General features: G+C 26.3%; 1 protein-coding gene across 2 annotated transcripts; it reads left to right on the plus strand.

Annotated features, from left to right (window-relative positions):
* The first annotated feature begins 244 nt into the window (after positions 1 to 244).
* LOC129963224 (alanine aminotransferase 1-like) lies at positions 245 to 21158 on the plus strand. 2 transcript variants are annotated; one of them, XM_056077423.1, is made up of 14 exons: positions 245 to 933; positions 3983 to 4072; positions 5790 to 5898; positions 6977 to 7107; positions 7189 to 7302; positions 9094 to 9223; positions 9698 to 9777; positions 10364 to 10497; positions 11868 to 11976; positions 12058 to 12123; positions 14708 to 14863; positions 15955 to 16067; positions 18783 to 18873; positions 19903 to 21158. In XM_056077423.1, the coding sequence occupies exons 1-13, from the start codon at positions 652 to 654 to the stop codon at positions 18871 to 18873; spliced, it is 1605 nt and encodes a 534-aa protein (XP_055933398.1). In that variant the 5' UTR covers positions 245 to 651; the 3' UTR covers positions 19903 to 21158. The 2 variants fall into 2 exon arrangements, with proteins under 2 accessions (XP_055933398.1, XP_055933399.1); XM_056077424.1 differs by having other exon boundaries at positions 19919 to 21158.
* The last annotated feature ends 323 nt before the right edge of the window (positions 21159 to 21481 follow it).

Genomic DNA, 21481 nt, shown 5'->3' on the forward strand with positions numbered 1-21481 from the left:
CCTGAAATTGTTATCTATAGAACGTAAGGTTAATATCCGATAATTTATTTAATCAACAAAAACGGACTTGGTTTTTCATTTAAGTATTTTTATAGCTGTAGTAATTTTGTCACAAAAAATTATCAGGTTTATTTTTTGCTTTCATCAACAAAAGTGTTATTTCGAATTTTTGCTCCCGCTAAAATTTTGTAAACATGATTAAAATATTAAGGCGCTGCAATCAGTTGCTGGCAGACACGACGGCGTCTGATGTCTATTTATGTCTGTTAGCGTGCCAGCTGGAAAAGTAGTTCAGTTACATCTTTACGGAAGGATTGTATGTGTTTTAGATGGAATGATTACGTCAGTTCAGTGAGGAAAGGAAACGATACCTCTCGCTAATATCTTCAGGAAGATAAAGTGCTAATCAACGTACCTCAGAATATTTTATTACTTCAAAGAAGGAAACGGTAATTCACACAAAAGAACGAAGCTGTGATACTGAAACTTTTCGCCGCCTCTCCGAACGTAGCTTATTGCTTCCCATTCTGCTCTTTTGACATGCCATGACTTATTACGTCTGCTAACTGCTTCTGTTTTCTATTTCTGGACTAACTGTGTAAATTATTAGGTATTTCTCATTAAATATATCGCGTTGTAAATATTAGAATTATGTTCGGAATTGTTAAGCGCAGCGTGCTGTCCACGCCATCACGGCGCAGGCTCGGCGGGCATTTGGCGCATGTCACTGAGGATTTGGCACTGTCCTCCAAAACAACTGTCCACGGTGTTTTGAATCGGGGATCTTTCGCAGCTGGTTTTCGAACAGGAAGCAAGATGGACAGAAGAACTGTGACTTTAGAAAATATGAATCCTAACATTATAAAAATGGAATATGCAGTCCGTGGGCCACTTGTAATACGGGCAACCGAAATCGAAAAGGAATTAAAAAAGGTATGAATTCACCTATCTATAAATTAATAACAAAAAGGTGTCACAATTTTGGTGGGAAAAAATTGAGTTGTTTGCCAGTTATTTCATTCTATAAGTATTATTTAAGTTTCAAATGAAATTCAATTAATAAAGCAAGTGTTCTTAAATCTGTCAGTTATACATGTTATTATGCTTTCATTTTTAAACGACTTGTTCTTCCCCCTCTCCTTCTGAAAATGACCTTTATTTCAATAGTGAGTGACATTTAAAACCATCATTTATCCTTTGGGATCTGTTAATTATTCGTAATGTGAAAAATTTTTAATCACATGTTTTTGACAGCTGATGACCTTTTTAAGAAATTGCAATGAAAATTAAGAATATTAAGAACTTTATTTTATGTGCTTTGATATTTTAATGAATTTTATGTTTTAATGAATTTTCTTTATTATTTCCGGTTGAATAACCAGTTTTTTTTTTTTTTTTTAAAGTTATTACTCTAGATTGCATCAATCTTTTTAAAGCCTTACATTTTATAGATTTCATTTTTTAAATAGTTGAAGTATTAATGTAATAAATGGGGAAAATTATTATTCTTAATCGAGTAATATAATATAAGAAGTTAATCATTCATGAATGAAACAATTTTGTAACTATTATATGCAGTTAAATAAAATATATTTTGGGCAAGTATTTATTTTTGTCTCTTATTCTAAAAGAATTATTAAAGGACTTTTAAATGAAAACACAAATATTTTTTCTCTCACAATTTACACTATTTCAATTCCCTTAAGGCATTTATTGGGATGTATTTTAATTCCTCCTCCCAATTGCCTTAGGATTGATAAGGAAGGGATAATAAAAAATGTTTTAACTTTCAAACTTTGAACATATACTTTATATGGTTATGTATAGTTTTCAACCTTTCTTCCATTAGATTTTAAGGTATTGAAGGGTTATATTTATGTATGCATCTTTACTAATGTTAAAGTCGAATTTATATGCCGATACTCTACAGACAAGACTGTTTCACCTACAACTATAAAATTTTGCTTATCTTGGAAGATGAAAATGTGCACCTAGAAGTAATTTTTTTTAATTTAAAAAAAGAAGTTATATTTTGATGTTTTCCTGTGAAAACTTCCAAAGTATTATTGCACAAAAATAAATTTTGCATTATTTTAAAATTTAAAAAAAATGGTATTTTTATTGAAATCAATTTAAAATTCATGTAAACTTTAATTTAATATTAATAACTTAAATTATTTTATTTTGAACAATAGATTGCATTAACAAACCATTTTCAATGCTTTGTTAAGTATTTATTTGTACGATTTTTTTTTAATTGTTGAAATCTAAAGAAAAGGATTCTGTTTAATATGAATTTACAAAATAAGTAAAAAAAGAAGTTACAATGTTGAGAAAGTTAGAAAATAAATTAACTGCATGTTTACTTTTTAAAAGCTCTTTGCTCTTATGCAGTTGTCTCCATTAGAAAGGTTCATGTATATAATAAATAAAACTTAAATCGAAACATTAATAAACAATAATTTGATAGAATTGTGGACATTAATGATTTATCTGAAAGAAAATATGACCAATATGCCAAGAAGCTAGCTGGTTGCCTGAAATGACTATTTATAAATAGTGCAGTTTTGTTGATTGATAAAAATTTGTATATAGGGTGATCAGTAAAGTCCTTTTTAAGCCTTTTAAATTCAAAGCCAGGGAAATAATGTGTACCTGTAGTAAAGTGACTACAATGAATTTAATGAGACAGGTTACAGCACTTCTTGTAGCAAAATAAAGAAATTGTGAATAACAATAATTAAATTAGCTAAAAATAACAAAGTATCATAATAAAGCAACAGGAAAAAAAAATTATGGATTTATCTGCAAATTAGTGGAGATATTTGCAATTAAAATTATGTATTTTCTGTGATTTGGAAAAGGGTTTGTCCTAAAATTGAAAAATGCCTTGTGTGGTCATGCAGTTTTTAATCAAGTGACAGTGAAGGGAAATTAAATAATGAATAAAGCAATCGAAAATAATTTTTCAAAAATTATCTGAAAAATATACTTAGTAGAGAGGAAATCTGAGGATCGAAATTCATAATCTTTGTGCAACTATCGAAATATTTAATTGAAATCTCATATCCATATAGCCATGAAAGAATCACAATTTTAAAAGTTTATCCTGGCAAACTTCTTTCTAAATCCGTAATGATATTTCATTGCAGATCTGATGCTCTTTATAACTGTTAAAGTCACTTGAAATTTAATTGGCATTGTTTTTATAATTATAAAAATGCTTAATGTATATTTTTTGTACGATTATTCCAAGCCCTTAGTGAACTCTTTAAGTACCCTCAGCTCTCACCTTTTCTCCTCTTTATAAAATCAGTTAATTTTTGTTGATATTAATTTTATCTCTATATAAACAGTTTTAAATAGTAAAATTAAGTATTAATTGAAATAATAAAATGGTTAATTATAGATTACTTTTAAGTGAGCTCTTTACAGGATCTTGAGTTTAACCTTCTCACTGCTAATCTGGCTGTACAAGTTGTATATTAAAAATCTGTTTCAGGACCAGTTTCTGTTTCAAATGAAGATATTTGTGATGTAAAGCCAGAATATCTTTGTGATAATTTGCTTTGCATCCAGCACCTGTCATTTGAAACTGAAATTGGCCCCATTAATACAGAGCTTTCATGGCTGGGTTAGTAGTGAAAGGTTTAAAAATTTATAATTTAAAAAAGGCAACTTTACAAATATTTATTTGTTTTAACTGAATGTAAATACTATTTAATTATAGGATTAGGCATTCTATAATTTTTAAAGCAGCAATTTTTTAAAATTATAAAATAACACAATATAGAATTTGCTAGTATTAATTAACAATGTCACAAAATTTTGAAGGCAGTCTATTTTAAGTTGGCTAAATTTTAATTCTCAACTTTTGTGAATTCAGATAAATGTGCTCTTGGGAATGTAACCAAAATAGCATTAAAATAATTACACAATCAGTTATGTATGTAACTATTAATATGTTTTTCTTTTTGAAAAGGGTGCCAAGAAACCTTTTAAGGAAGTCATTCGTGCCAATATTGGGGATTGTCATGCAATGGGTCAAAAACCTTTGACCTTTATTCGACAGGTAAGTGCAACTTTGATATATTTCTCTCTTTGCTAATAATATTAGTGAATATGTATCTGTATATTACTTTCTCATGAAGTACATGTTTGAATCCAAAGCTATCAGATTTGATTCAGATATACTTTGATAGATGAAAATAAGCGCATAAAAGTTATATTTAAAAAAATAATCAAATTTAGTTAAATGTTGATATTTTATCCTTCATTAAAAATATTTTTGCATTATTTAAAATTCAAAGAATCATCTTTTCAATGATATTAGCTCAATCGTAATGTAATTTTTTTTTTAAATCTAATTTCTAAAAATATTTTTTACATGACTTGCACTATTGAACCAAAATTTTTAAAGCTATGATTAACAAAATCTAATTTCTTTTATTTATTAACTCATTTCCATATATTTATATACTTCATCTGCGAGAGAGTGGTGGAATATATAATCACCATTGCTTTCTTGCAGATAGATTATATACTTATAAAAAAATTTAATTAAAGCTCATTAAACTAAGAGATTTTTGATATATTTTATTTAATAAATGTTGGTATATGAAGCATTTTTTCATATCACCTTTAAATTTATGTTTTATAGTAAAAGAAATTTGTTATTTGGTTTACTTTTTAATTTAAATTTTTAGTTGCATTTTAACCTTCTGTTTGCTTAATTCTTTAAAATCACTATTTAGATGCAAATAAGTTAAAATATTTTTCAAAGACAATAAACTCATACTATATGTTACTTGATAATAATATAATAAAAGTCTGTAATCATAAAAATAAACTCTCGAAACTGCAAAAAACGCTGGATGCAGCAGAAAATGGACTGATTACCAACCCGTGGAAATTGCAAAATATGCTGCTGGAGGGCCAATTCTGCAATTATTAAATATTTTTTAAATATTATAACATTAACAAAAAAAAATTATTATGTGCAAAATTTTATTAAAAAAATGTATATATTTGGAAAGTTTGTTCCATTTTGAGATTCTTTTGTTTTTCTTTCCAAATCATCATCATTAATGTTTTGTATGATGTACCTGATGACAAAGCTGTTTTATAACTTTCCCAAACTTTTAATACAATAGTCTCTCAACAGGCTACCAAAAATGTATTAATTTGTTTTTCTTGTTAAATTTGTTCATGCATTAGAACTTTAGCAAACATTAAAAGTTTTTATTTGGAAAGTATGTTTAGATAATAATAAATTATTTTCACATTTTTGTTTTTATTAAATATGTTTCTGTTTGATTGTGTGAAAAAAATGAAAACTTTTTAAATAGTATTGCTTTCTGAATTAAACATTTAAGATAAAATGGCCAATATTCTATACAAACAAGCAGATTGTTGTATAAGCAAAGTTGGTCAAAGTAAAATAATTATGAAATATCTGTAAATTTTGCAACGCTTTTTGAAAGCAATTTTATTATCATATGAATTATATTGTATCTTTTCCATACTGACAGCTTGGAGCGAGAAACATTTTACAATGTATAATACCATCTATTGCATTGATTTACAACTTTCTCAAATGTAAAAAGATATTATTTAAAACCATGATTCATAAGAACTTAATAAACTTGTTGTCAAAAGATTTTTTGATTGGATCAAGAATACAAATTTTACTATTGTAAATGGAAAAGAATAATTTCTTGTTTATATATGCTGCAAAAATTATTTGGTTTGTGATCTCTAATCCTAATTCAGATATGTTTTTATATTAGGTATTGACTTTATGTACATATCCTGCATTGATGACTGATGATAGATTTCCTAATGATGTGAAGAAACGAGCTCAAGATATTTTGAATGGCTGTGGTGGGAAGAGTGTTGGTATGTATATGAAATCATTTTTAAAACTTGCATTGTTTTTCAAATAAATGTAATATATGAAGTACAATATATTTAAAGATAAGAGATTTTTTTACATTCCTCCTTGAATGTGTAAGATATATTATACACTTTTTTTATCTGTTCTGAATTCCTTGAAATTAAATATTAAAAACTAGCTAAAATAAATTTTGGAATTCAAGTACAATAATTGTCTTAATGCATTAAAATATGTCTTATCATACTATGATAATATTAATAAAATTAGAATGTTTGAATTTCCATCCAGCATGTTGTCTGATTGCATTTTTATAGCAGTTTCAAAATGAACTTAGAGTTCTATCTTCTAACAATTTATTTGTATATACTGTCTATCTTTATTCTTTTTTAATCAATTAAAAGAATTAATGATGTTTGAATTTTTTTAAATTTAAATTTTGTGTTATTGAAAGAAATTGCTCAGAATTCTATTCAACCCTTTATCTATGTAATATTTTTTTAAAAAGAAATAGGAGACTGTATCGATTAATATTCAATATTAATAAACTATGTAAATATATTTAGTAATGAACAAGCTCTCTATTTTTATTATTTTTTATATAATTTTATTTATTATATTTCTGATCATTTTATACTATGAATTGCTAATTATACTCCAAACTACGTGGCAAAATTACCTGATAAAATAGTTATTTAACAGATTTTTTTCACTTTTTTTTTAAAAAAAAGAAACAAATAAAAATAATAGCAAATCTCAGATAGTGTTAACATAAAATATCTTTTATAGAAAGTGAAAATATTTTGTATGATTTTAGGAATGTAGCTTTGCAAAGGAGAATATAATTTATTTCATGGTCTTTAATACCTCATTTGATTCTGAGAACAATAAATTTTTTTGTTTAAATTCACTAAGCCAAAGATAGACATTTATAAACATATCTATAAAGATAAATAAATTTTGAAAAAGAGACTTATTCATTACTTTATTAATTTCCCTGCTTCTAGTTATTCAGTTAAATGCTAAAATATATCATAATTTTAAAAAAAGATCCTATTTTAAATTTGAGGTTGCATTTTTTAGGTGCATACAGCGATAGTACTGGTGTGGAAGTTATAAAGCAACATATTGCTCAATATATTGAAAGGCGAGATGGATATCCAGCTAATCCCATGGACATTATTTTGAGCACTGGTGCCAGTGAAGCTGTTAAGGCATGTATTAATTTTATTTCTAATATTTCAATTGAGTATATGTAAATAAATAGAATAATAAGTATTCAGATTTTATTATAGAGTGTATTGAGTATGCTGAACTGCACAAGAAATGGAAAACCACCTGGTATAATGATTCCTATCCCTCAGTATCCTCTTTATTCTGCCACAATAGCAGAATATGGAATGCATCAGGTGATTATTTTTATATTTTAGGATTCTTTCTAGCTTGTAAATTGTTATATATGCATTTATTTCATTTTTTATGTGTAAATTATTAAATATATGCCTTTAGTTTAAGAGGTTTTTTCTTAAAGCTATATTTGTTAAAGTAATGTAATTATATGTTGCATCATTTAGTTTCTTATTTATAATGTCATATTAAATATAATTAATTGGTTCTCTTATCAATATTATTTACTCTTCGTTGCAAATTCCCATTGACTGTTTTCCAATCTTGTCTGATGTTTCTGTATATATGATTGTTCTTCATTTCATCTTTACATTTCTTCTTTTTATACATGTTACGCCTACTGTAAATAAGATTTTAGTGTGATCTATTCGACTGTATTCTATTTGCATTTTTACAAAATTATGTTGATGTAAATTTTGGGTTATGCCTGCTATGTGTTAGAATCATTTTTTTTAAAACATATGTATTAAATTTATTGAAGCTTTTTGTTAATTAAGATAATTTATGTAGTATTGGATACACTTGAGAAATATAACTACTTTTCTTTGAACATTCATCATCATCATATGCTGTAGTGTGATGCTTTATTCTTCTTTTCCTTTCCAAATGTGCAGTGGATTGAAAATGAAATTGTCTCACGACATATGTAATGTGCATCATGCAAGCAGGAGCTCGATTCCATTTAGCTTCCTGCTGTTGTTTTTTGATATAGGTATTTTTATTTGTATGATGTAAAAAGATTGATACAGATCTTTCTCATACACTGATGTTTCTGCACTAATTGTCTGTGTACATTTTATTAATTATATGCCTTTGCATTTTTTTCTTGTCTTACTGTGTTAGCTTGATATCAATCATATAGCTAACAAGTAATTATAATAAGTAGAATAAAAGTCATAATATCTGTTGATAATTCTTGTCACAAACACTTTTAGATTCCGATTTACTGATATTTTTAAGAATTTCATTCTGGGTTATGAAAAATTTTCATGCCTCCAAAATATAGTTTATTAAACCTTGAGATTCTATTTCATTTTTACTCGTGACATGTGTTATGAAAATATAGCTCTAACTGCTGGTAAACCATTCATTAAGTTTGTAGAGCTGAACCCTCTCTCTTTTAACATTATTTTAAAAACATATTATGTTTCCACATTGAGAGTTCCATGAAAAAAAGACTCAAAAGTTATTGAAACAAAAACAAATGGTTGAAAATAATTCAAAGGTATAACATTCACATGTCTGTGTCTGTATATTAATTTGCCCTCGAAGCATTCAAAATTTGTTCTCTAATAACATAATTGCTCTCTAATAGGAAAGCAAGAAGCCACTTTTTCTTCCTTAAATTAACCTTGGGTAAGCCAAAACTTTTGTAGCTTAGGGCTGATATTTGATCAGTTGCTCTCTTCCACTCAAAGTTTGCCTTTTGATCTCTTATCCCTCACCCACACACACTTTTTTTGTTTTTATCATTTGCTATTTTATGGCTTTCAGTTTGCATGTATATTTTCCAATAAAACTGCATATTCGTTTTTCAGTATTAGAAGGAATACATTGAAAAAAAGATTCATTTGAAATTTTATTATACACACTTCAGATAATTATAATAAAAAATTTTAGGCTTCTTGGAGGTAACTTTTTTTTTTTTTTCTTTTCTTCATTGTATTCTGTTAAGAAATATTCTTTACATTATAAATAGTCTCTAATCTGGAAAGATCAGAAAGCATTGTTTGTAACCAAAGTTTGATTGTTCCTTTAATTAAATAATTATATTCTAATGATCATTTTTGTAGATCAATTACTATTTGGCTGAAGATAATGCTTGGGCCTTGGACATTGCAGAGTTGAAGCGTTCCCTTAATGAATCAAGGAAATCATGTGAACCTAGAGCTCTATGTGTTATTAATCCTGGAAATCCAACTGGTATGATTTTAAAAACTGATGAACCTTATTAATAATGAATTGCTGTAACTGTTGTTCTTAAATAAAATAATCTGAAATGTCACTAGAGTGATGTAATTGATTTGGTACATTAAATTGTGTAATTTTAAATTAAAAAAACCTGATATAAGATGTCTTATTAATGAAATACTTTTTAATTATCGCCTTTCATCCATTCTTAAAGATTAATATAATTTTAGAAAACTATTTGTTTAACTGCAGTTTTAAGATACTGTTCTTTTGTCATTATTTTTAAAAGTGAACTGTATTTATCTATTATTGCATCTGCATAAATTTTAGTGGAAATTTTTATAAATGTTGACATTTCATACAAAATAAATTTGAGAAAATGAATGAACTCTAAATAAGATTCACAGGAAAAAATTAAAATTAATAATAAAGATTAATTTACTTTTAAAATTTGTTTTTTTTTAAAAACTGTTTTCTCTTTCTTAGGTTCTGTTCTTACACTTGAAAATATTAAGGAGATTATTAAATTTGCATATGAAGAGAAGTTATTCCTATTGGCTGATGAAGTAAGCTATAAGATTTTTATTATATCCATTAATTCATTTCTATTAGCAAAATATTGCTTAAACTATGTATACTGATTTTGTAATGGTCAATAAAATAAATTACTCTTTATTTTTGCATAAATTATAACTAATCAGTATTGCTCAATTCCAAATAATCAATATTGATATAAATAATCAATATTGCACAAATTTTTTCTCCCAAATTTAATCCATTGCTAACAACTCTTAGATATGGATTTAAAAAAAAAAATCAAACTATTTTTAAATTTTGGAAAGTAAGAAAAAAAATTTTAATACTTCATCATATTTCTAATGATATAAGTGACAGTTCTTGAAAAATAAAAGTGGTAAATTTATAAAATTTTGAACTTTTGAATGAACAGATTCAAAACAAAAAAATTATATACAACTGAATACTGCAAAAAAAAACAAAAAACATCTATTTAAATTATATTATCTAAACAATTATTGACTTTATTTTTTTCTTGTAATTAATTTGTTTTACTAATGAATATATATTACTGTATTGGATTCTTTTGTATAAACTAAATAATTTAAGTATCTTTCGATGGATGTTTTTCTCTAGGTATATCAAGATAATGTGTATGCTTCAGGTATGCAGTTTCACTCTTTCAAAAAAGTGATGACCGAAATGGGCGAACCTTACAAGAACATGGAGCTTGCTTCCTTTATGTCTGCATCTAAAGGCTACATGGGCGAGTAAGACGTACGATTTCTGTCTTTGAATTGTGATTGTTTGGTTTTGAAGAGTTTTAGTAACAGAGTACTTATTTCATTCTGTGAACAGTTAAATGTGATTTGTGATTTGAGATTTGGTTTAATTTTTTTTCTGTATTCTGTTTTCTTTTAATATATAAATCTTTCATAATACAGGGGTAATTCGAATGTTGACTCGTTTCACTCACTAGCCCCCTCTTAACTGTCAACATTCTAAACTGTTCAATAATCTGACACATCATGTTTTCTGTCGTTAAAAAGATTTAAAGAATTTTTTTTCTCTAATCTGTTTATGAAAAGTCCTAAACATAATAATGTATTAGGATTTGATTTGAATATCTTTTATTTACAAAATTTGATTTTTATTTTATAACAAGATGTAATGTGCATATAAAAAATATTTAATATTTTCACATAGTACATGAATTTAAATCCTATAACTAAGAACAACATAATGCATTTTTAAAAAAATTTCTATACAAATATTTTTAAATATTTATGTTGGAGAAAAAAATAAAATTGGTATAACTGATGTATTTTTTTAAAAAAAAATTCAAACTAATGTAAAAATAAAATGGATTTTAGTGCAATAACACGCTCCAAATATTGAAGGGAAAAATGTTAAGATTTCGATTAATTTATTAAAAAAAACTAATTAAATTTTGGGAAAAAATAGTTCCTTAGTGAGAACTTTCTATCCAAGAAGTTGCTATGTGACAAATTTGATAGCTCTGGACCCAATAATCTTTTCGAGTATTTTGTTAATGTTTTCAAAATTAATGTTTTGATTAAAACATAGTGTCTACCTATGTTATGATATGTAGAGATTTTAAAGTTTATTTATAAAAAAAGAAATTGCAGATAATATGAGGATTATAAAAGTTTTGTTAACATCAACTTCCAGTATAATGCAGATTTCCGATATATAATTTGCAAATGATAATATTTTTAGTGAATATAAAATAATGTTTTAAAATATTATTATGTGAATGGATATCACACACACACACACACACACACACACACACACACACACACACACACACACACACACACACACACACACACACACACACACAATGTTTATTTAAAAGTATACAGGGAGTTAAGAAATAGCTTATTTCAGATTTTCTTTATAGAATTTTATGTTCTTAAACATAGTTTCTCTTGCTTATAATCAAAGAGAAATCTTTAATTTGGTGATTTTTGTTATAAATAAAAAATAAACTATAGTTTGCAGTAATCTATATTGTTTTTACTGTATTATTAAAACAGTTCAGACATACATTCTGTTACATGCATAATGTTATGTACAGTGCCATGGAAACTTCATTTTAAGAATTTTTTTTTAGATGTGGATTACGTGGTGGTTATGCTGAAATAATAAATCTTGATCCAGATGTTAAAAAGATGCTTCTAAAATGTGTGTCTGCACGACTGTGCTCCAGTGTTTTAGGACAAGTTAGTTCATTTTTAATAACTCTTTTTTGAGAATTAAAAATGAAATTAGTGTGGTTAAACATGCTTTTATTTTCATTTTAGGCGACAATGGATTGTGTAGTAAATCCTCCACAGAAGGGAGAACCATCTTATGATATTTTCATCAAAGTAAGTTTTTGTAATAATTATAAATGTGTTATACCCTTTCAATTGATATTTTATTTGTTCAAAAGTATTTGAAATGCCTTTTTAGTTTTTATGTGCTTGTGTAAGACAATGTACAATCCATTCAAATGTAATTTTTTAAAATTCTGTTGTAATAATAAATTTACGTTCAAATTTCAAATGTTATGAAACTTTTTTTAAAAAAGAGGTTTATATAAATATTTTTAAATGCTGTTAGAATGTTTATTATTAAATGGCAATTTTATTTCTTTGCCAGTAATCTAATTTCACTGAATTCTATTATTAAGTACATGCAATAACTTTAAAAATACTGGAATAATTTTATTTAGTTATTGAAAACAATTTTGGAGTTTCTGTTTTAACTGATGTAAAAACATTTCATTATTTGAATTAAACATAGTTTTTGCTTGATTTAAATTTCTTTCCAATTATTTGTTTTGAGTTTTAATTGTTAAAAAATTAGAAAGAGAAATTGGAGGCAAATTATATGGTTTGTCCTTAGTTAATCTGATGTGATTGACTTATAAAATTTTTGTACTATCAGTACATTATTGCTCAAAGCTTCTTTTCTTCTACCAAACCTATACATGTGCTCTATCAACAGATGTTTTTTGTAATATTCACATGGTATCTTCTGGCTAACATGTGAATTTTGCATTTTTGTAAACCAGATTATATGACATTGGTTGTTTCATATCTTTGCGTCTGTTTTTTTTTTTAAATGATTGTCTATTACGAAATGTTTTTTCAATTTAAATTATTTCAAACAATATATCTCTCCAGCAATTAATTCAAAAGCACCTTCAATGTAATTGTTAGCAGTATAAGGTATTTTATTATATTCCTTTTAACTGGAATTTTTGACTATGAAATATAATTGTCGTACATAGAATGCTTTCTCTCACTTGCATCCTAATTTATAGAAGATAATAAATCATTTACCTTTTTTTAAAAAAAAAAATTATTTCATGCATTTTGAGCAAACATATAATAATTGAACAAATGAGAAATCCTTGATAGAATACAGTTAATATACTTTATATTTATATTAACTGAGAATCTCGTATGCATATCTTAATTTTTATATAAATAAAAATATAACATGAAAAATTTTGTTATATAATAAGATGGGCACAATGACTTGATGATAAAATCTTTGCTTCAGGCTCAAGACCAAATTTACTGAAAAATTGCCATGTAAGCATATCTGATGCATGTTAAGTTCATCCAGGCCAAATGTCTTCACACTGTTGTGATATGGAAGTTGAAGTGGGGGTACAGATGAGGTGTAATTCTTGTCATCTGACTGCAATTCAGAATTACAGGATCCTTCCTAAAATAGTGCTAGTGTCCCTTTAAAATGAGACCTTAATATAATTTACCGAACTAAATTAAATATACAAAAAGTAATTTTAGGTAGAATCGAATTTCATAATAATAAATCCAGCATCTTTATACTTATCTTTTTTTCTTTCTTAAAATTATTATGTTGATTGCTGTGTACCTTATAAGAGATAATATGTCCTCTCTATGTCACAAAAGTTTTTAAAAATTTAATATAAGTAAAAACTTTTTTTATTTATACCAGCTTTCCTGTTTTTAAAAGGTACTCAAATGTGTTGAAATATCTATATTTAACTTTTAAAAAATTCTACATTCTTTTTATTGTACTCATCTAAATTGTGCCTGTTCTGTATGTGAATTACAGGCATGATCATTTTTATTAGAAACAAATAAAAAAATCATGTAATAGACCTAAAATTGATGTATTATTAAACAGAATCCTGTCAATTTTTATTGAACTAAGTTGCTAAGAAAGCATTTTATGTTTCAAATATATGATTATATCAAGAATCAAATATATTATTTGGTAGTGTTTTTTTTTTTTTTTTTTTTTTTTTGTTAGCATTTATATTTCATTTAAAGATAAGTATAAATTAAGTGTGCCAAATCTATTTGTTTTAGAATTTATGAGAATTATATTATAAAAAAATTTTTTCACTTTTATAATATGAAGAATAATATTCGAATTGTGTATGAAAGAACTACAACTTGAATAATACTGGCATTTATTCTTGTATTGAATGAATCAAAACTGGAATCAATAATTTTTTTTTTAAATATGAAAAATTTTATTCCTAATATTCAGAATGTTAACAAAAGTTTAACATTCTTTGGAGATGTGTTGTAAAAGAATTGAATCTTGAGCAATAAAACTTAGTTTTTGGAGCATTCATGGATTGCAGTAAGCTTACGAGTTTTTTGAGAAAAACCACTATTATTTGTGAACTTTGGAAAGCTTTGAATAAAGACTGATTTGAATTATTTCAGTAGTTTAGCATACTAGGTTATATTCAAATTTAAAAAATAATTATTCAGTAAATTGATAACCTATTATTAATCTTTATTAAATTCAGTACTTAAAAAAATATCCTTGAATTGCATATATTTCTAAAATATGCTTGAGATATGTTGGATTGAATTTACTATTAGGATTAAGAATTTATATATTTCATGAAGATAATAATTAGACTTGTAATTAAATTATGCTTATGATTTGTTTCAGGAAAAAACTGCAGTTTTGCAATCTTTGAAGGAGCGTGCCTTGTTGGTTGAGAAAACTTTCAACAGCATGAGGGGGATAAAATGTAATGTAGTGGCAGGAGCAATGTATGCTTTCCCACGATTGACATTACCTGAAAAAGCCATTGAGAAAGCTAAGGTATTTTCTTAATTATTTTGTTGTATGTACTTCAAATACTCTCTTTTAGAAATATGTCCTTTCAAATTTAAAGTTGCTCATAATTTGCTGAATTTCAATCCTGAAATTAGCAGTAAAAAAAAATTGTTGTCCAGCAAATATATGGTATTTTTGAAAACTTTTATTGAACTGTAATACTTGTCTCTAATAGAAATAATAAAAGAATTATTAAAACATGAAAACTTATTTGTAGATGGTGTGCCATTTTTATACATATATTTATATTTTTGATGCGATAAGCATAATCCTAATAATTATTAATATAAAGATAATATTTTTTAAAGTCTTCTGTTCTTCTCCCTCTCACTTTTATCTCTCATTTTACGTTACATTTTTTCCTTATCAGTAATAGAAATGTTATTTTTTACGAGCTCAGATGAAAGAAATAATACTCCTGAAATAGTGAAATCTCGATCTATTTAATCTAGTTATTTATATTGATCACAAATGAAAGAATCTTTTAAGAATAGAGAAAACTGTTTTGGGGATTAGATTCTTTGAATATTTAAAGAATGTTTTATATTTTTAGAACTTTCCTTTAATCATGCCTGTATTTATTTAGAAGTGAAGAGAATCTATAGAGTAATTAGAATGTATTTTTTTTAATTAATGAATGCATATATTTTGTCTTGAGGATAGATAATTAAAATTTTAAATTATTACTATAAAGATCTTTCTATTAATTTAAGTATGTATTTCTTTTATTGGATTATCATTAATTAAAAAATTTTATTAGTCATATTGAGATAATGATTTATCATACTGTTTTTATATAAAAGGTTTAGATTTTGATAAATTATTTCATTAATTTTTAAAATTTTCTAGAGATTTTACTCTATCAGATGCTGAAATTATTATATGATAAATGTTTTAGAATTCACAAAGGTGTTTATACTTGCATATACTCTTTATACTTAAAGGGGATCTTTATATTTGCAATTATTTAGTGTAATTTTTTATACTTGTAGTTGTTAAATGCTAATTTATTGTTTTTAAATTTAGCCTCTCTAAAAATTACATTACTCATTTCCCATTTGATGCTTCCTTTTTAGTCTCTCGGACAAGCTCCTGATTTCTTCTATGCTATGCAGTTATTGGAAAATACTGGAATCTGTGTTGTACCAGGAAGTGGATTTGGGCAAATACCTGGAACATTTCACTTCAGGTAATTAATTAATTTTAATGCTTAAATTATTCAGATTGCTACATGTGGCAAAAACACATGGACTATTTGCCATAGTTTTAGCTTATCATACATTAAGGAAATGGTCCATACTAGTAAACAAGGAATTAATACATCTGTTTACAATGCTTTATACGCATTAAGTGTATTTTCTTGAACTGTTTTTGATTTTAAATTCAGATTACTTTGTTGTTCTTAAATTGTTTTCATTAGGAGCACTCTACTGATTCAAAAATAAATTCATAAAAAATAATGAATAAAAAAAACTATATTGCATTCTTTTTTTTTTTTTTCTATGGTTTGATCAAATTTTTCCTTTTAGCCATTTTCTCCCACTAATGCTAAAAATTAACTGTTTTTAAATAAAAATCTTTAAAAATTATAATATTTAAATTTTTTTTTTTTGGATATTGAGTATGTGACGAAAAAGCATTGCGATTGTCGAAAACTTCGAATTCAAGATTTTGGCAAATCTCCACATTTCAAACCTGTTTGAGTCCAAAAAACAGATTTTTGGCATTCTGTCTGTTTGTGATCACAATAACTCAAAAACAAATTCAGACAGATAAAATTTGTTGTATTGTATTTTTACCAATTTTGTAGATTTCAATAAAGTTTTGTTTGAAATCCGGTTACAAGGTTCATCTGCTTGTCTGAATATAAATTGACATAATAGCTATAAAATGAAGAACACTAGCTAATAGATAAAATGTGGTACATGAGTTTAGTATTTAAATGTTGATGTGTGCAAAATTTTGAACCAAATCCAAATAGGGGTTTGACTGACAAATGCAAAGATTTAAATGTTTGAAAATTAGTATGTGGTCTTTCAATTTCAGTTGTAATTATTCAAATTCAGATTTTGAGTTTTAATTTAAAAAAAAGTGTCCAAACAAATAATTTTTTTGTTTTAGTTTTTAGAAAAACCACATATAAGCAATTTATTCCCCCCCCCCCCAAAAAAAAATCCATATACTATTAGGTTTTTTTGTAACTTAGTCACTAGCATGTCGTTGAATATGCAAGAATGTTTTTGATAAATTATTCTTGTTGGGTTATTCTTTATGTTACATGTTTGTATTATTAAAGTGTAATGCATACTTGACTCTTGTGACATAAAGCATTTTACCTTGGTATATATAATGTGTGGAAATAAATAACAGCTGATTTAAGTTTGTGGTTGTTACTGTAACACATCACTCAATAAGTCTGGTCTAACTAAAAAAAATTTTTTTTTAATTTTTTTTTTTAGAAATTTTACTTTATTCATCAATATACTCTCCTTCAAGAGTGATACATTCATTCCAATGCTTCTCTAACTTTTCGATGCCTTTTATATCAAACGATTTGTCTTTTATCTTAAAACAGGCCTCACTTCTTCAATTGAGCCAAATTTAGAGAGTACTGAGTACTGTGGCTGGGAAAGCAGTTCAAAGCGTAATTCATCCAATTTAACCATTGTTTTCATCGACTTGTTACGCGGGGCATTGTCCAGGTGAAACAGCGCTCTTTTCTTTTGCATGTGGGGCTTTTATTTTTTTATTTCTGTACTCAATTGATCCAATAATGCCTTGTAATATTCACTATTGAACAAAATTTCATGCACATCCCAAAATACAGATGTCATAATCTTGCCAGCCGACTTTTGGTCGGTTTTGACTACTTTACCGGATGTTGCCTACTCAACTGACGATCTTTTTGATTCAAGTGTGTAGTGGTGGATCCATGTTTCATCCATTTTCTCATACTGACAGAAGAAATCCTTTTTATTTCGCTTAAACAGCTCCAAATAGTGCTCTGAATCGTCGACGCGTTACTAATTCTGGTCCTGTATGAGCAAACGCAACACCCACTTCAAAAGCAACTTGCGCATGCCCAAATTTTCATGTGAAATTGTAAAGACACTACTTTCTGATATCTTCAAGGTGTCAGCTATCTCACTTTTTATGTTTTCCGGAACAACTGCCGATTTTGGGCGATCAGAGCGTTCAGCATCATCGGTGCTTGTACGACCGCGTTTAAATTCAGCATTTCAGTCAAGAGTAATTGATTCCCCTGGTGTAGAGTCTCCATAATGCTTATCAAGCCACTGTTTTACTTCAACAATATTTTTCTCCATAAAAAAAAACTGCATAATCAACACACGAAATTCCTTTCTATACATTGTCTTGAAAATGACAAAACTGGGGTCACTAAAACGACTGTAACCTCTAAACTAACAGCCAGAATGCCATGAAATTTTGACATGTACTGTTTGAATGTTAGTGCTACCCAGAAATCACGTGGGTCTGTCAACAATGTTGTTATATATGTGTCAGACCAGGGACTTATTAATTGATGTGTTAATGCAAAAAATTTAGCTTTAGTTCATTCCTGATAATTAAGATTCATTTTATTTTTCTTCCTTTTTATATGATTAGAATTGAATTAGTCATTCAAATAAGATCCATTGGTGAACATTTGTTTGAAATCAAATTTAGTCTTGATTATACTTAGTTATCTAAATATTATTGAAGATTTAGAAAGAATTATTGACAAATATGTATGCTATCCATTTGTTCTTGAACTTTCATTATACAGAGAAACAATTTACAACACATTGCAGTTAACTAACATGCTCGTGTGTGTTTTTAAATGAAATATTTTAAATTGTAAAAACAATACATTATAATTGTATGATATTTCTTTTGTATCCAGGACAACTATTCTTCCTCAACCAGAGAAATTGAAGATCATGTTACAAAAATTAGAAGAATATCACAACAAATTCTTGGAAGAATATAAATAGGTAACTAACCTTTTCAGAATTCTTTTATCTGCTTATAAATTATTTGTAAGTTTGAAAATTTTGCTGAAAATAGATAATAAATATAATGAAATGAATAGGGTAAAAGAAATCTATAGTTTAAGTCTATAAATAATTGTTTATGTTCAATGGAATACTATATTTATGAACTGTAAGGATTGTAAATGAGGAATTGTCTCTTTATTTGAAAATTTTAAGATGTAACCAAGAATTTTTTTTTATTGTGCTTTTAACAGCAATTATCAAGGTTATTTCTTAATTTGGTTTATAAATTATATTTGGATTTCATACATTTGACATCATCTGGTATCAAATTTGAAGAAAAAGTTTGTTTCTAGATTCCTTAATATTTATGAATTATTTATATGAAAGATTTAAAAATATCAATTATTGAAATAAAAAACATTTTAAAAAAAAATATGTTGTAAAGGTATTCTGTGAGTTCTTCATTGAAAAGTCCAAGAAGTTCAGTGATGAATAAAAATGTTTTATTCCACATGAAAGTACAAATATTCATTAGTAAAATATTAATACAGCACATACAAAGCAGCAGCAAATCGGTAATAAACAACCATAATAGCATTAAGTACTGAGAATGATTTTACAGCAGATCAATATTCTGAAGAGAGCTTTCACTCAATTACTTGTGTCTCTCAATTAGACTTGCTCTAGATGTCTGTGTCACTTTTTATGGCTTCTGTAACAAGTACCAAATGTTTTATAAGGTTATAATATCTTAACTCCTTATCTATGTATTCCAAAAATTCTAGCAGTTTCAGGTGGTCATTGACTTAGCATCCATTCAGCAGCTTTTACAATATCTGTAAAATTATTTATATTATTATGATTTACTGTACACAGAAGCAATATTGCAAATTTTTAACATATTATACTTTATAAATTATTATTAAAAATGTTAAAAACTGTTTGTTAAATTTATTTAGTTATATTTAGTTTAGTTTAGTTGTTTCTTTTTCAAAAAAATGTAATAAAACTTATTTTTAAAAATAGGTTTTTGCTTCTGCAGTTTCTATAAGCTGAAGCATTGCATTCTTAGGAAAGCATGTGTGTTAGATGTTTGAAAATGTCACGACACAGCAATCTCAGGATGTGTGTGTGTAGTATTTACAGTCTTCATGTATATTGTTAGTGAAGTGGATGCTATATTAACTGAGTGATATAGTTGTTACTTTTTGAAAATGCATGTTGATGTTTTCTAAATATAAATTATGTTATTAAAGATTGAAAATTTATAAATTCAGTGGATATGCAAAGGCTTAATTTCTTAAAATGATCTCATTTTCAATTATATTTTGGAAACTATATCATGAATATTTTATCTTTAGCAATTTGGAATGTATTATAATTTCAGTTACTAAACTATATCTTAAGACTTGTTATAGATGTTAATTTAAAAATTAATTTACATTGTTCAAAGGTAATCTCAGTAGAAAAACTAGGATAAATTTTATTAATTGTATATTTGTTGTAGTAAATGTGTAGTAGATTGTTTTTAAAGTGTCCAATATTTATTGAATTTTGTAGTGTTTAGAATCGATTATTTGTAATTGAACTGTAATGTCTTAATCATATTTTTAGGTATTTCTAAAATTTTAAATTGACTTTACTTTGTAATGCTCATATTGCACCATTCCATTTTTTATTGTTATGTAGATATTAAAATTTTGAATGTTATGTATTAAAAATCAGTTTTATCAGTATTTTTTATGTTCTTATGCTGATGTTAGGAATTTAAGATGACCTTTGACATTAGACTTCTGTTACTGCACATTTCTTCAATTTATTTCATGTATTATTTATAAATAAAAATATGATTTGGAGTACAAACTAAATTTAATATTTTTAGTATTTTTATTTTCAATTTATTTATTTGCACAATTAATAGTACAAAATTAGACCATTAGAAAACATGCAACATATATCTTTTTTTAAAATTTTATTAATAATTTGCCTATCATTTTTAAATGCCAATATGTTTAAATTTGTGATACTGTATACATTTTGAATTTTCGTGTTGTATTTATATGTATTGTATATTGAAATCATCATCCAAATGTTGCTTCCTTTTTATAGATTCATTCATAAATATATATATATTACTGTTGGTGTTTCGAAATGTGTATTTTTTTTCAGTTATTTTTATAGCATTTATTTTTAATCTCTCTAATATTGATATTGTGTGTGAAAATATATTACAGATCTGATTACGAGATTGGAAATAAAAAATAAATTCAGTTGTTATCTAATTTTGGAATATATTTACTGTCTTCTATATGTTAAAACTAATTTCTTTGTCTAATAAACCAAAATGATTCCATGCACAGTGGGTGTGGGTCTCACAAATACATGGATGAATAATCTCTTGATTAGCCTGAAAATGCATTTGTTTTATAGGGTGGCTGGTCTTGACTAATCTCAATTGATTTGATAAAATATTTATCACATATAAAGCATTTTTGAATTCAATTATATCTCAGGTGGTCTTGCAAGTGGTTGATTTTATGAATTGCCCTCTTTTCAAGTGGGGAAAAAAATGGATATCACTCCTAGGATTAGGTCTTGAATTGTT

Source organism: Argiope bruennichi, chromosome 3 (genome assembly GCF_947563725.1).
Source record: "Argiope bruennichi chromosome 3, qqArgBrue1.1, whole genome shotgun sequence".
NCBI lineage: Eukaryota > Metazoa > Arthropoda > Arachnida > Araneae > Araneidae > Argiope > Argiope bruennichi.

Coding starts and splice junctions, on each gene's coding strand:
- LOC129963224 (XM_056077423.1), top strand. CDS start 652: ATGTTCGGAATTGTTAAGCGCAGCGTGCTGTCCACGCCATCACGGCGC. Junction 7,303..9,093: donor CAGAATATGGAATGCATCAG/GTGATTATTTTT, acceptor TCATTTTTGTAG/ATCAATTACTATTTGGCTGA. Junction 14,864..15,954: donor AAGCCATTGAGAAAGCTAAG/GTATTTTCTTAA, acceptor CTTCCTTTTTAG/TCTCTCGGACAAGCTCCTGA.